This window comes from Perissodus microlepis, chromosome 6, assembly GCF_051167445.1.
Source record: "Perissodus microlepis isolate ML-2025 ecotype Zambia chromosome 6, ASM5116744v1, whole genome shotgun sequence".
NCBI lineage: Eukaryota > Metazoa > Chordata > Actinopteri > Cichliformes > Cichlidae > Perissodus > Perissodus microlepis.
In genome coordinates, this window is record NC_140466.1 from 5,513,462 (window position 1) to 5,530,033 (window position 16,572).

General features: G+C 40.8%; 1 protein-coding gene across 3 annotated transcripts in view; it reads left to right on the top strand.

The window, feature by feature from the left end:
- LOC146384903 (testis-expressed protein 2-like) overlaps positions 1–16,572 on the top strand; it is a 33,503-nt gene that overhangs the window by 8,277 nt on the left and 8,654 nt on the right. For all 3 annotated transcript variants that reach the window (XM_084930348.1, XM_084930351.1, XM_084930350.1), the window contains 6 exons: positions 8,468–9,992; positions 10,539–10,739; positions 10,915–11,239; positions 11,345–11,583; positions 11,927–12,091; positions 12,894–12,993. In XM_084930348.1, coding sequence (XP_084786474.1) covers positions 8,468–9,992; positions 10,539–10,739; positions 10,915–11,239; positions 11,345–11,583; positions 11,927–12,091; positions 12,894–12,993 — 2,555 coding nt within the window. The remainder of the gene's footprint in view (positions 1–8,467; positions 9,993–10,538; positions 10,740–10,914; positions 11,240–11,344; positions 11,584–11,926; positions 12,092–12,893; positions 12,994–16,572) is intronic.

Genomic DNA, 16,572 nt, shown 5'->3' on the forward strand with positions numbered 1-16,572 from the left:
GCACACTGACCTTCAGATATCAATGGCATAATCGTATTTTCTCATTGCTTTATGCTGGTTGTGTGATTTCAGTGGCTTTAGCTGGCCGAGGAGTGCTCGGAGAGGGCTGGTACCTGCAGTGATACCAGTGCCTAACATTTCAGTCCGTGCCTGTCGCACCAGTTCCTCAACATTCTTCAGAACAGTTTCTGTTTTGTTGGGCTGCTATTGTTTGTCTCCAGCACTTGAAATGACTCCATGTTGATGCTTAGAGTAAGATTTTTGCTATTTGTGTTGTTATTCCCATGCCCCACTTTTGTGCTTTGGAAACAAAGATGGCCTCATTTTAGAGAAATAACTTTTGTAAAAGCCCATATTAAACAAGCCAATGTTTTGAAACAAAAAGGTGTTTGTGGAAACCAAGAGCTCAGGCTTTAGAGTGCTCTAAACGCACCATTTTAAAGATTTATTCGTTTGTTTTTACTCTCAAATCTGTATGATGTCAGTGACAGCGCATGTCCCTGATTGGTGCATCTCAGGTAGACGTGCACAGAAACCCCACCCACCCACTGTTCGAGATGCTTTGCTGAATAAAGTTGGACTAGTGTCCGGCAGCCTCACCTCTGTCAGTGCGCCCCAGGGCAGCTGTGGCTACAATCTAGCTTGCCATCACCAGTGTGTGAATGTGTGTGTGAATGGGTGAATGACTGAATGTAGCGCTATACAAATGCAGGCCATATTCAAATGCAGGCCATCCTGATCCTCCCACACCAATGTGATAGTATGTGCTTCTGTGAATATTTAGCCGTCCTTTAAGAGTCCGAATTATGTCAGTTTTGTCATTGAAAGTTAAACCTAAAGCCCAGTGTGGATATCCCTGTAACCTTCAGCTTGTTGACACGACCGCACAGTCACAGATAAGAACAGTCTGTGGTTTCTGCAGCTGTCCTTTTCTGTGTCAGAAATTGAGTAAAATCTCAGCCTATCACTCAAATATTCATACAAAATGAAGAAATTCATTTCTTATACATTACAATCAAGCTGATCATGGGACCCCAACCTCTTTTAAAGCAGTCACTCTAGAAGTGACACTGAACCATGTAACCGGTTTCTTCAACTGAAACATTTTGGATTGTAACGTCGCTGATCACTAATGAGTTTCCAGGACAGAGCGTCGAGGTAGACTTTCTGCCTTTTTTCTTTCATCGGCTAAAGTTTTAAACTTTTGATATGTTAATGTGGATTTGCTGGGCTACTCTTTTATATATGCTAATGCAATGTTATAAATTTGGCATGTTTTTCTTTTCTCTTGAATTTATAATGATCCTTCAGTATTTGTTACTTGTACTATTTTGACTTGTTTGTGGCTTCTGCTTTTTTACCCCTGACCCATAAAAGGCTCACGGAGTGTTGATAACACTCTGCCAAGTGGGCGGGCAGCATGAAAACCAAGGTTTGTGAATGGGAAAGCTCGAGAATGAAGTGACTTAGGACTTTCAAATTGACGCCATAGCTGCGTCTGCTAAAAATATCAGACAAGTTCGAATCTCAGAGACGTCAAGGTCGGAGGTCAAGTTTCCATAAAATCTTTTGAATGCGATAAAGAAGAAGGAAGTCACTTAGGATTTTGTAATTGAAACCTTTGGTCAGGGATGGGGAACTCCAGGCCTCAAGGGCCAGTGTCCTGCAGGTTTTAGATGTCACCCTGGGTCAGCATCAAATGATGAGTCAAATGATTGGTTCATTACCAGACCTCTGGGGAACTTCAAGACATGTTGAGGAGGTAATTTAGCCATTTACATCAGCTGTGCTGGATCAAGCACACATCTAAAACCTGCAGAACACCAGCCCTTGAGGCCTAGGGGTACCACTTGCTACGACCAGTATTTATTTATTTTTTTTAGTGCCATCTATGAGTTATATACCATGCCAGATGTGTTGGGGCTGGTATTTGATTCTGTCTGATTTTGTGTTTATTGAAGGCTGATGAAGATTAAACTGATTTTTCTACATATTGGTCTAATAAACATGAGGTATGATCTTAGCAGAAGACACGGTGCCTCAGTAGTTTTCTGTTGTTATACTCGCACTGCAATATTCAGAAAGCTTTTGTTTTAACTTGAGCCACATCAGTGCCATACTACTCTGTTTGATGTGTGCTCTTCTGCTTTGTTCTTCTCTTGTCTCTCTGTGGAAATATGTACAAAATCAGGGCACAAGAATCAGAACCGTAAAGGCAAGTTATTGAGCAGACTTACACCTTCACATATTGCTGTGGTGAGAGAAGGCTTATAGAGGTACAGGGAGCCATTCTCTAGAAATGAGTTGAGTCATTTCTCCCACTTCAACATTAGTTTTTATTATCTGCCACAAAAAATTAGGCATAAAATGTTGTGTGCAGCTATTAGATGTCTGTACCCATTACTTATTGTTTCTGCAATGTTGATATTAGTGTTTATGGGGTGTGACACTTTCCTTAGCCGTGAGTGTCGGCACTGGGAAAGCTATTAACTCTGCAAATAAACAGCTGGATTTAAAGCGGGACTGCTTCTAATCCCTTCCCTGGCAACTTGAAAGTGTTCTGGGATTTCATTATGCCTCCTACTGGTGTGTTTTGCCGTTGTAGTTTCATCTCCATCCCTTAGCAAGCGTCATCTTAATGCTGCTGATTATCTGAAACAGTGGAGCATGACATTTGAGATTCTCTGAGGGGGTTGGCTTGTGGTGCTGTTCTGGCAGAGAGCATCAAGCACGGTGACTTGCAAAAATACTCTTGTAGTGAAGTTACTGAGCTGCAATCAGTGGAACTGCTGTTAGCCCAATTTAAGATTATTTTAGGCTCAAATGCTCAGAAAAATCATTTTCGGTCTTGTTTTTTTTTTCTCATATACCATAGAGGCAATTTACTTAATCAACGTAAATTGAACATTTAATTATAACTCAGTTACAAATGAGTGGTTTTGAGAAAAGTGAACAGGTGACCATGACTTGGGAAAACATTGTTTGAGAAAATGATGTCCATCATGTGCCTGATCATACTGATCATCGTGGGGGAGGAAACATGAGGTTCGCGGGTGTTTCCACCGTATTTTGGGTGTCAGGCACATAATTAAAGAAGTGACTGAAATGTGAAAAATGAAAAAAGGGAACTTTAGGTCAAAATTCAAAACCTAGTCACTCATGCACAAGTCATTCCTTGATGGTTTGTTGTTTGCTAAATATTTATTTATTCACATTGAAAAATAGGGTGAAGGTGACGTTGCAACAAACACAAACACCCTGCAGTGTATAGAAGTGAGAACAATAATCAGATTTTGTGCAGCACACTAAAACTACAGAATTCTGTATACTTGTACATTCTACTAGTCAGATTTATTAATTTATTATTTTATTATTTTTATGCTGTAATGTTTTAGTGGCTATCTCTCTGTACATGTCATTAAACATAGAAGATTTTGTAAGAAGTGTAGAGCTGATCAAGAGACATTGCACATTTGTAGGACTGCCCTAAAGCGTATCCTGCTTTATTGTTCTTGTGGATCCTAATAGTCACTATAATGTAACGTCAGGGTGTTCACAGTAAGACTTAAAACTAGCAGCTGAGATCATAAACTCATCATGAAAGTTTACTGAGGTCATAAAGCGAGGTAACAGACACACACACACACAGAGTTAAGGCACTTGAAGACCCATAAGCCAGTGTTTTCCACTGTGTTGGTATCCACTGTGACCTTTAAACAGTGGGTGTTTGGCATTAAAAAGGTTTTATACTTTCTTTGCGTCTGTTTTGGCTGATCTTTATTTGGAATAATCACACTTCACAAGATTATAATACGTATATATCAGTTGAAATATAATTTTTGTTCCCCGAGTGCCAAGTATGACTTCTTTTGTTCTGGATTCACCTGGGTAATACTTTACGTTGGACAGTCTTTTTCTTTCTGGAAACCTAGAAGTTAGTGTATTAAATTATTAGCTGTAAAATAAATTCTAAAGCTGATAGAACCACAGTCTTATGAGTATAACAAATTAGCAAATCGAACTGTGAATGTGTTGTAAGAAAGAGGTGAAGTAAGTGACACATGACATGTACCAGGGAGGCTTTTCTCCACTTCCTTACAGTCACATTAGCATTTCCAGACATGCTGATGAAGCGTGATTTGAAGTTTTTGGTGAGGTCATGTTGGAGGCGGTCCTGTGCTTGGACACACTGAGTCATGCTACTATGATAACTGTCCCCATTAAGAGAACTAAAGTTCCTCAAGCATGATGGCGTATAAATAATGTTGAAAGGCATATTCTCGCTTTTATAGCCCTCATGTTGGATCATTGATGAATTAATTATGCCATTTAACCCCAAAAAAGAAGAAGAAGAAAGATTTTATGGCACCAAATTTTTTTCCATCATGTGACTGCATTTACTGCTTCACTTGGGGACTTCCCACATTCAATATTTTGACATTGTGAAATTTCTTGTTCTGGTTGTGAACTTTCATTGAACTCAGTGGTCAGAAGTCAGGTAGTCTGATAGCAGCCCTCAGTTTTAACTGCGCTTGTTTATATTCCCTTATAAAATATATTCATTCACCATAATTTCACTTTCTTCATCTTATTGTCCACACTGTATCATTTAGGTCTGCCTGACACATCACCTATTCAGCTGTCTTTATTTCCCTCAGTTCACCAGTCAGTTTAATGTTAGTTCATGATAGAATAAACACAGCAGTTATTCACATCTTTTTGTCCATTTTCACAAAAACTGTATAAAAACAGTAGTTGTTTAATGGCCTGCATTTTGTATAGCGCTTTTCTAGTCCCTAAGGACCCCAAAGCGCTTCACACTACATTCAGTCATTCACCCATTCACACACACATTCACACACTGGCAATGGCAAGCTACATTGTAGCCACAGCTGCCCTGGGGTGCACTGACAGAGGCGAGGCTGCCGGACACTGGCGCCACCAGGCCCTCTGACCTGGTGGCGCCTTTTTTAATGGTTAACTGATTTGTGATAATAGTTTCTCATGAATCTTAAATAATGCATTAAAGGAATTATGCTTACTATTGTAGAGTGTAGGCTTATCTTTATTAAGCTCCTTGTTGCTGTCAGATGTTGCAGCATCCAAATAAATAAGACAAATGACACTAATAGTTAAGATTATGACAAGGATTATAAACTACAGTCAGTTGCCTCTCAGTATTATAGTCAGTACTGTGTGACATTTTTTTTTTTTTTTTTAACATAAATAAGGATACAAATCTTATTTTTATTGTATGTATTTTTGTGTCTGTTTTCATGTTAGCATGATTTATTTTCCTTTATTGGTACAGATTTTTGTATGGTATTATATGAATGAAGCTACAGCACAGGAACTAAGGTGACGTGATTTTTCTCCAGTTCATTTTAACAACACTAAACAAGCAATGCTATGAATAGCCATTCAGTGCATGCAATAGCTCTGTGGAGATTTTCTCCTTGCCAGTGTATGCTTGCTTTACAAAGAAGTGAACTGTGAACATGTCGCTAATGAGTGCAAAACATGAGGGTTAATGAGGCTGGCTTGTTTCACTGATTAGCTTTATCAGCATCAGTGGCATTATTCATTCTTCGCTGTCCACCAAGTCTGGACATTGGCTCAAGGAAAAACTCTGGAGACACAAGACAAACAGGAATCTCCATGGTTTGTGTGTACAGATACAGCCTCTGATGGACAGGCCAATCATAAATATGTAAATATACAGCACATGCCCACATATTTTTTTTTTTTTTTTTTTTTGAGCTGTTTGTTTGTTGCATTTCCATAGTGCTTGATTAGGAGATAGAACCAGCTTTCAAGTCTGACCCAAACAAGTACATAGTTACCCACTATCAATAATCCTAATGTGTTGCTGGCAAAAACTTCCAGGTCTTTAGAGTCTTGTATGGTAAAATGAAATTCATGTCCAGCTGGCAGTCCACTGAAATGGCCTCATTGTGTTGCTGCTGACTGAAGGCTGTCTAACTGGGGGCAGAGGTGGCTGGCAGACTGCCTGACTGGGTAACAAGCTCACTCGTGACCCATGTGACAATGAGTGGTCAAGTTGAGTCTGTAAATGAGTGAGCCAACATTCATTCCACCTCTGTCATCCAGACAAAGCACAAGGACGCCAGTGCCAAATGTCAACAGGATATTACCATAATTCTGTTTTGACTACCAGAGGATGTAAGTAAAGAGCCAGCAGTTAGACTGACAAGTCACTGTATCAACTTGTAATCATTAGTTACAGTGTTAGTAATTGCAAATTGTGTGTCAGTGTTGTCATTTGACTTTTATCATAAGCCACATACAAAGTGTTGAATAGCAACAAGTAAGTGTGTTGGTAATAAAAAAAAAAAGCATCTCTACAGTGGATTCTTTTTACTGTAATAACCTTGTTTTATGTTACACTAGGCCTAAATCCATAAGTTCTGACATATGGAAACCTGAAAATTGATCCATGACTTCAATAAAGCTGCCATCCTGAAACTTCCAAGGACAAATACAGTTAAACTGGTAATTTCCCTTGGTAGGCAATTTGGTAGCAAGGCAATACAATGCTGCAGTTGCATATACTTATTTGTTTTTGTTCAGTTTATTCCGATCATGTACTCAGAAGGTCATTTTATAAAAAAAAGAAATTCTATATAAAATCCAGCAAAGTAAGCTCCAATATCGTTTCACTTATTCTTATTCGGTTACATATCAAAACACTGTTTCAACACCAGCTGTCCTTTGATTAACACGACCCTCCTCCCCTGAGTTTCCACCTTCTTTGAGAGCTTTTGACCATATGCCACATTGCAACAGCCTGGGTTCAAGTCTGATCCACGGCCCTTTGCTATGTGTCTTCCCCTTCTCTCCCCACTTTCCTGTCTATTCCTGTCTCTATCCAGTACAGGCAAAACTGCAAGGATCTCAGGGCTGAATTGGTGGTAGTGGTAATTTGGTCATCCAGATATGAAGTCTCGGTATAGACCCTTGTTTCATTTACTCTCATAAATTAGCCATTTTGACTCATCTGCCTTCAAATGAGCTTTCTTCTTATTGGTTAGCCCTTACAAACGGAGGGTTAGAACAGTCGATGGGTGGAGACCAAACCTGTAAGTCTACAAAAGTCAAATTCGGGATATTAGGGATAGGATATCATGCAGGTTTAAAAGTAGGGAAGAAAAGACTCTGAAGCATAAACCTTTTGTCCTAAAGGATTACTTGTACATACCCTGACTTCATTATTTGAAACTGTTTGATATGAGCAACCACCATTACAATGGTACATATGAAAATAAGAAAAAGCCAAATAGGGTCAATTTGAAGTCCTGTGTTATGGCTCTCTTCCACAGCATGCCTTTTATTCTGTCTTCCTTCTCTCTCCCCAACCGGTCACAGCAGATGGCCCCGCCCCTCCCTGAGCCTGGTTCGGCCGGAGGTTTCTTCCTGTTAAAAGGGAGTTTCTCCTTCCCACTGTCACCAAAGTGCTTGCTCATAGGGGGTCATTTGATTGTTAGGTTTTTCTCTGCATGTATTATTGTAGTGTCTACCTTAGAATATAAAGCGCCTTGAGGCGACTGTTGTTGTAATTTGGCGCTGTATTAATAAAATTGAATATTTCATTAAAAATGTCAGTCATGTTACGTATACTGTTTGGAAAATCTTCTTCAGCCTATCGACTTTGGCAGTGATTACTTCTAAGGATGCTCCTTGATTTTTGCTGAGTCATTTGCTAAGTATTTGAAAGAAGCGTTAGTGGTAGCAAGTAATGCGTCAGACGTCTGGTTCTAATCACTAAATGTGTTTTGGTGGTAATTTAAGATGCCTGATTGCCTCTTAAGTCTGACATAACAAAACTGATTGAGCCGTAAAACACCTTTTCTTTCTTTCCTTTTTCTTTGAGCACCCACACAGTAATAGATATAGACGCACATTTTCTATATCTATGCTTCCGATGCTGATCGCAAGAAGCTTGATCAGGACTGACTGGTTGTTCACATAGTCTCCCAGCTCTTAGTCCCCATCTGTGCTGGTGTTCAGACTGCTCAGTGGGATTTGCTGATGCACTGACAAGGAAGTGCTCCCTTACTGACTTCCTACTGTGGAATAATACCCCCTATGTTTGCATGTCCTTTTAAATAGCTTTCGCATGGATTTGAAGATTTGTATTGTCATATTGCATATCTTTAAAATGGTCATCTCATGCAGACAGCTCTGACTGTAAGCATGGATTCTCCACCCACCCACTTTTTAAGCCTTCTGCTTTTGAGTTTAAGTGTCAATCAAATTAAAGAAGCTGTGCTTAAAGAAAGAACAGCTAAAACAGCTTGATACTTAATGAGCGTTTGTATCAGGACCATCTTTGCTGATTTATCTTGGAAAAATTTCCAACATTTTTCTATTTATTACTATTATTAATTGTTTAATGGACTGACCGTTCCTGCTGTAGTGTAGTGAAATCTCTCTACCTTCTTTTCAGTGGGAGTATTGAGATGACCAGCCGGCATCCTGGCCATGGAGAGAGTACTCACTCCACGGATAAACAGCCACCTGCCTTCACACCCAGGCTCCATGTCCAGCGGCCTCTGTCAAAGGAGAACATTGCCATCCACTTCTCAGCCCTTGGGAAGGAGGAAGAGGAGGAGGAAGAAGAGCTATACTGTACAACTGTCTCCACTCCCTCAGCTGCCATGTATGACTCAGATATCGTGACAGCCTTAGAAGCAAGTGAGGAGATGTTTGATGGGGTGCCATCAGGCTCTGCAGCTGGAGCTGGTGTTATTCCTGAAACATCCAGACTTTCTTCCCCTTCAAGACATCACACTATCAATTCTACCACTCAGACTCTGTCCTCAGCCTCAACTTCAAACTCCTCTCCTACAAAATCTTTGAGCTTTCCCTCCAGTGACAAACCTTTTCTAAGCCTAGCGAAGTCCATCTCCTCTGATGCCGAGTCACGTGATGGGGTTTCCTCTATTCCCGCACCATCACTAAGGCACACGCATCTCATGAAGACTCTCGTTAAATCTTTGTCTTCAGACACATCCCAGGATTTGTCCTCTTCGTCAGCATCCTACCGTCTTCCAGAATCCCGCCTTAACCTGCAACTCTTTAAGCAATTTGCTCAGTCCCGGTTATCATCTGCTGCCATGTCATCAGCTAGTGATTCTAAAACTGCCCCCTCCTCACCGTTGACATCACCAGATAACCGCAGCTTCTTCAAAGTCTCAGAAGTGGAGGCACGAATCGAAGACACCAAGCGTCGTCTATCGGAGGCCATTTCTGAACCGCTTCAGCTGTTGAGTAAGATCATGGATGAAAAGAGTGGCAACTTAGTTGGCAGCAGCATTTACCGGCCCAAGGTACTTTCTGCCAGTGCCACAGAACTGTCAAGTCTTGGTTCTATCAATGGTCCAATGGAGACTAACAATAATTACTGCATTAAGGAGGAAGAAGGAACTGACTGGGAGGGTGAAAGCCCGAGCAGACAGGCCTCTGCTTCAGCAGAATCCCCGCTGAGCACTGCCTTTGCCACTAAAAGTCCCAGCAAATCATCTTTGCTTTACATGTCTGCTCTAGCAAAGCAGGCAGAAGAGGACTATTGCATTCTGTCCAATGAGGAATTTGAGACTTTTACAGACACAGAAGGTGATGGTGTTGATAAAACTGATAATACTGGAACCGGTAGTCTAACTAAAGTGCCACTAAGTGGTAGTACTGAACCCTGCAGCGAGGATGAATCTGAATATATTGAGCCCCTACCTAGTGTTCCATACTATACTCTCATCATCCTTACTCTACTCCTCTATGGGTGTTTTATATTGCCTCTGCCTAGTTATATTGGAGGAGTGCTGCTTGGGATTGAGCTGGGATTCCTTTTAGCCATTGGTTTTGTGTGGCTGGCAGGACCAAAACGTTCTGGAGGGAACAACATGGGACCTAGACGGCATGGAAAGCTGCTCAATGTGACCAAGTTGGACATTAAGGAACCAGATATCTATAAGGTCAGTGAAACGCTTTCAACAGAGAGGAGCCAACATGGCTTGTTTCAGACAAACTTCAAATCACATAATCTACATTTATCAACATATTTTCTTTCCTTCAGGAAAGATTTGTACATAGTTACAGCAGCTGTGCGATCATTTTTTTCTTCTCGACAACAAAGCGAAAAGCAGCAAATAAACGTAGAGAAGGATCCTAGGAGAACTATATCCAGATCAATTTAAAAGCCAGCCACAGAAAGTGAATACAACAAGCCTTTTGTACTTTCAGTTGGTGGGTAGGACACATGGTTCATGGAGATACTTGGGTAACCTTTTCAATCACTGTAGAAATATGTTACATAAGTGTAGAGTTTACTCCATTTTCCAGGTACAGTGATTGATTTTGTCTCTGTGTTTGTGGCTCTTCCAAAAAGGTTTTTCTTCATGTTTGAATTCTGGAAAGAATATACAGTGTGTGAGGATAGCAATAGCTTTTCTAGTAAAACTATTTTGCAACACATTCCTTAAATATAATCAACTCCACGTAAAATCAGTATATCTTTGCAGGGTTGGATGAATGAGATACAGAACTATGACCCAGAGACGTATCATGCCACACTGACGCAGTCCGTGTTTGTCCGATTGGAGGGATCCATCATTCGACTGTCTAAACCCAACCACAACATCGCCCGCCGTGCCTCACACAATGAACCAAAACCTGATGTTAACTACATCAGTCAGAAGATTTATGATCTTACATACAGCAAAGTAAGTAGTTACATGCATACATTAGAACAGAATTTATACATTCTTCCAGCTTAACTTTTTTTAATGTATCATAAGTCTTTTATAAATTTTGAAATTGTTATCAAAAGAAATTTAAAGAAATCAAACTTTTCAGTTTGGCTATTATCTTTTTTTGTTAACCAAACTCTTCCCTCAGGTGTATCTCGTGCCTCAGGGTCTCGCCAGGAAGCGAGTCTGGAACAAAAAATACCCTATCTGCATTGAACTTGGCAGGCAGGATGACTTCATGTCAAAGGCAGAAGGTGAAAGAATGGAGGCCAGTGAGGGCACACGGGAGCGAGGAGAGGGAACAGGGGCATTCCAAGAGCGGAGATCATCATCATCATCTTCTTCCATTCTGACTCTCTACCTATTTGGAAGGACTGGCAGGGATAAGGAGGAGTGGTTCCAGCGGTTTCTGTCAGCCTCTAAGCTAAAGGTGGGCTTGAAGAAAAGTTCCAGTGTTGTAGGAATTAAGAAGGGTGAGTAAGGGCTAAAAGGGCCGAAAGTCATTTATTCTTACAATATAGTTATGCTCTTATAGCAGGAATTCATCAACTCTTTGTTACTTTTGCTGTGGCCCACAGCTTTGAGCTGTCACAGTCGCAACAGCAGCCGCAGCAGTCTGGATGAAGCCCTGACATCTCAGACCAAGTCAAAAGACTCATCAGTCTCTTCCACAACAGTGGGCAGTGCCAAAACCAAGCCTCTGCTGGACTACAGTGTCTACATGGGTTCCTTAATGCCTAAAGAGTCTGCAGTCAGCCCTACAGCTGCCAGCCCTGTTCTTCAGAGTCCACAGAGCAGCCCTGGAGCTGATAAGAAGGTAGCACATACTCATTTCACATTCATACTCGTAACACATTTCTCTCTAATTTCCTTTTTGAGGTGTTGTCTCATTTGCGGTGTAACCTCGTTGGACTAAACAGTGACTATACGCAATAAAAAGATCATTTTGTGACATATAATAATACATTTTACATTTGTACATATCCTTGCAACATTGTACCCATAGGAATTCCCCTTTGAGATCAATAAAGTTATTTGTATTCCTAATAAGAGGGGCACAATATGTTGTGTTGTTAGGGGATTGGGTGATATTTTGCGATCCCTTTTGGGATAAAAGGTTTATGTGGTGTTTACAGTAACTCATCTGCTCTGTCTTTAAGCTTCAGAGCACCACATCGGCTCAGGTGCAGCCCGACGGAGAAGAGGACGATTCGGTTGCCTGGGTGAATGCCACTGTAGGCCGGCTCTTCTGGGACTTCCTGACTGAGCCCTATTGGATTGAACAGGTCTCCAAGAAGATTCAGATGAAGCTCAGCAAAATACGGGTGTGTGGAACAAAGCACATAACCTTTTCCCTTTAGGATCGAGACAGGCATACAAGAGAAAAAGGAGTCATGATCAGCTTCCTGTTGATAACAGGTGTCTGGCCACACACAGAGAAGAGACAAACAAACTCCAAATGTCAGTGTGTGTGTGTGATGCAGTGCAGAAGCTCCATACCGGGTTTACAAGGAGAGGGAGAGAGAAAGAGGCACTGCATCATTTATTCTATCCCTTAACCAGCATTTTGCACATGTAGACTTTATTGGGCGGGGCCTCCTCGGTATATTTTGCGAGTCATGTTTTTGTTTTGTATTTTTTTCAAACCCTCCCCGCCTCCAACCATCCATCCAAACATCCATCCACTCATATTTTGAAAGTTCAATTGTTGTTTACCGGCTAGCGTCTTCCGTGAACTAGACGCCCACTCTAACCACAACTTGCAGCTGCACCATGCAGCAAACTGGCTTGTGTGAATATGTCGAAATCAAAACAGAAGTTGGAGACCCCCTCTCAGCTGTCTCGATCCTGACCCCCCCCCCCCCCCCCCCCCCCCCTTCTACAGCGCCACATGCAGTTTAGTGCAGTAGAAGAAGCTGCTCGGCCCCTCAGTTTCACTCTAATCCTGTCCCCCCAAGCAAAACCTATTTCACTTCATGAAAAATATTTTGATACTGATTTAGATGAAAATGATACACTAACGTCTATATCTGCTGTAGTCAAGGTTTTTTGTTTGTTGTTTTGTTATTGCTTACTAAGTATACTCAGAGAGTATCTTCAGCCAAATTGTATGCTTGTGTCTTTCAGTTGCCTTACTTCATGAATGAGCTCACCCTGACAGAACTGGACATGGGCTCGACCACTCCCAGAATCCTCAGGGCATCTAAACCCTGCATTAACTATCGAGGCAAGAGAGAAATCAATTTGGAACCATAATACACTTTTACACACACACACACACACACACACACACACACACACACACACACACACACACACACACACACACACACACACACACACACACACAAAGTGAACAACTACAAGATGCACTGGCAAACATGAGCTCTGTGCACTTTTTTTTTTTCTCTCTCTCTCAGAAGACTCTAGTTATTGTGCAATATTTGCCACGGAGAACATTCGAGTATCTCGTGTTTTTAAAAACACAGCACCTCCACACAGGCCATTCATAGTCAGATAGCTATGCCCATTATAGAGATAACAAAGATAAGGGGTAAATTTCTAATCTTTGTTATAAAGTTACAAGTGGTTTGGTGTTGCTTGTATAAAGCTGTCACAGATCTGGGTTCCAGCTTTCAGGGGATTTTTTTTCTTTTGTTAACACTTAATGGCTAACAATAGTGAGCTTTGTTATTAAGATACAGTGCTAATTAGCGCTAAGCAAAATACAGATTAAATATTGCAATTTTACTAACAATGATAGGATGACAGTTGACTGTTGGTGAGCAAAATCATATTTTGTAGCATGCTGTGAACATGTCTGTGATCTGCTGTAAAGTTGGGCATTTTACCATGTGAGTCTCGCTGTCAGGGTCTTCCTCTAGTGGCCATTTACGAACTGCAGGGTTTGGCACTCAAACACTGGTTTCATTTCTTAGTTCTGGAGATGTCTCCATGGTACAAACTGAAAAAAAAATGTAACTTTACTTTTGCAAAATTGCTCCGTTTTGGAAATCTCACTTATGGAAACACAACTTAAATCAAGACATATTCAGCAACATTATTTATGATTTATTGTTGGCGTATTTGACCATTTATAAATATAGACAGTTCAGTACCACTTAGAGTAGCTGTTATCTATAGCTGATATTGTCTGAACATCAGCTCTACTATAAATGTCACTGTAATCTCTTGTCAAACATGAATGTGACTAACCTCAAACGGACTGTAGCCTAGTTTTATTTACTGTAGTTTTCTAGGTCACATAAACAAGTTTTTCATAAGCAAACATGACACTATATGTCAAAGCTTTCTTTCTACAAAAACTCCTACTCAGATTTTTTTGCTATGACTTTGCTTTTTATATTTGGTGGCAGACGCCTCTGCAGTCCAAACTTCCAGACTTTAAACTGTCAAAACTTTAGATAATGTCATTTTTAAAGCTTGTTCGACAAAAAAACCTCAGAAATGACATTTTGCCTCATGATTGGCCGTGGGTCTCATTGCCAGACTTTTTGCTGTGACTAATAAGTTCACAATTCTGAGACTGCGCTCTCCATCCAAACAACAACAACACCGGCGAACGCTGTGCTAACTTTACTGAAAGCAACCCTGTCCACACTGAGATGCACGCGGTGCTATAGACAACAAAAAAGAACTAGTTAAACTGGAACGACTTAGCTTTTTCATCTTTATTTAAATTTTTGTTGCATCAGTTCACAAGAGTTGCCTCAAGTGAGTTGGAATATCCAAGCACGACTGCTGTTTAGTCCTTCTAGTTGTGAGGCGAGCCAATCAGAAGAATGTTGGCCCAGATCGAGGGCTAAAAGAGTTTTTTGCACTGTGGAAAAACGAGGGGCTGCAACAAGACCCAGAACAAATAAATAAGGATTATTTTTGACTGCTGCGCTAGAGTCCAACAATAAAAATTTGATATAATGATGATATAATATGTAGTATAGTACAGGTCTTTTTAAAAGTATTTTATAGCAGCAGTAGAAACAGCAACATATGCAAGTTAGGGCCACATCATTACCTGGTATAACTTCTGTGGTTGTGGTTGGATGTGGTTGCTGCTAATTATAATTTAAAAAAAAAAAATAACCCAGAGGAGATAACACAAGTCTTTGCTAACACCTATAAAAAGAAAAACTGCTCCATTCAAGAACATGCAAAATAGAATTTTTTGTACTGGGCAGTAACAGCCGTTTATTCACTCAGTCTGTCAGGCAGGGGCAGGAGTCGGTTCAGTAAAGCTCACATTTTTCTCTGTTCCTCGAGTTGCTGCCAGATTATCTGACCAACAATACTGGAGCTCATAACCCTGAGCTCCTGTATTGTTGTCTTGAGTTCGGCTAACTGTATGGATGTATGAGTGGAACTGGTGTACAGTAACATTTGATTCATGCAAAAAACAACAAAAAACCCTTTAGCAGGCATGCTACAGACTGTTGTACAGAATACAACTTATTTAAAGCTTAAGGCTTTGTTTAGAAGTCTAAAGAAATTTAATTCTGTTCTCATATACAGCACAGTCCATACAAGCAGGATGTACTTCACGGCACTTTAGCAGGTTTTATGGTTTTATGTGCTCCAGATAAATCGAGGCTTAGCTATGTGAGGTCTTAGCTCTGCATAACTATGCATGTTCTAGAGCACAAGCAGCTTTTACATGAATACTTCTGTGACTATTCAGTAATGCAGGCACACTGAGCTTTCCTTTCCCTTGTACAACGTAACCTTTGTCATTCTACATTCTGTAACTGATCTCTCTTTTCATCTGTTTCGCATGCACAATCTTCTATTTCTCTTCCTGGTTTTCTCTTCCCCTTGCGTTCCCTTTCATTTCATCTTCCTCTTTGTGCCTGTACTCACTCTTTTCTCATCCCGACGCTATGAGTCACTGCTTCATTTTCATCACTCCAGCAGCACTCACATAACTCTATAATAAGGGCAGGAATTGATTGTGTCTCCAGCTGAGATGGCAACAGTAGTTCTTGGTTCAGTTCCAGACAAAACACCCATCAGAAGTCTCTCTAAACATAATCAGTTCGCATGGAGCTCGTTTTCACTGATGATGTTGATATTTTGTCAGTTTTTATTGCACTTACTCCCCAAACAGCTAAGGTTGCCAGAGGTTTCTTTTCTTTATCACAGACAGTAAGTGAATTGACAGATATCACTTACATTCAATTAAAATTTGTGATTTTTTTGATTTTTGTTTTAGCCATATTTCTTGGAGGTCGGGGGCAAGTGTTTTATCTTATTTTTATGCCAGGTATTTCAGTTTTTAGGAAACTTGCAATCAAAATGGTCAGTTTAGGTTTCCTTTGGAAATTTCCACTGGTGTTGTAGGGGCTGAATCCTTCAGGCAGCTCAGGTTCTGCCTTTATCTCGTCTCATGCCGCTCCTTCCTGTAACAATCCTGCTGAGTGCAATGGATCGATGAATCTTTTCAGCGGTGCATGTGTGCATGTCTTGGCAAGCAATTGTATCTGCGTGCCTGCACATTTGTATTCATGCATGTTTGTTTTTACATGCTTATTTTTTTTTAATGTCAGTTTCTGATGGACACAAGAATACAAGTAGCCTCCCTGTATATGTGAAGGTATTTCTTTGCAGTTTGTTTGGTGGGGCTTCACCCCAATTAGGGAAGCACTGCTCTGATCCAGCTGCTTGCACCGAGGTCATCTTCTTTGTCCAGACTTACAAAAACTCTGTGCCCCTAACCCAACCCGCCTCAGCTCACACCTCTCAAAATTGGTGGGTCCATCAATGCCCTCTAGGCTCAGCTGATCGAAGCTGT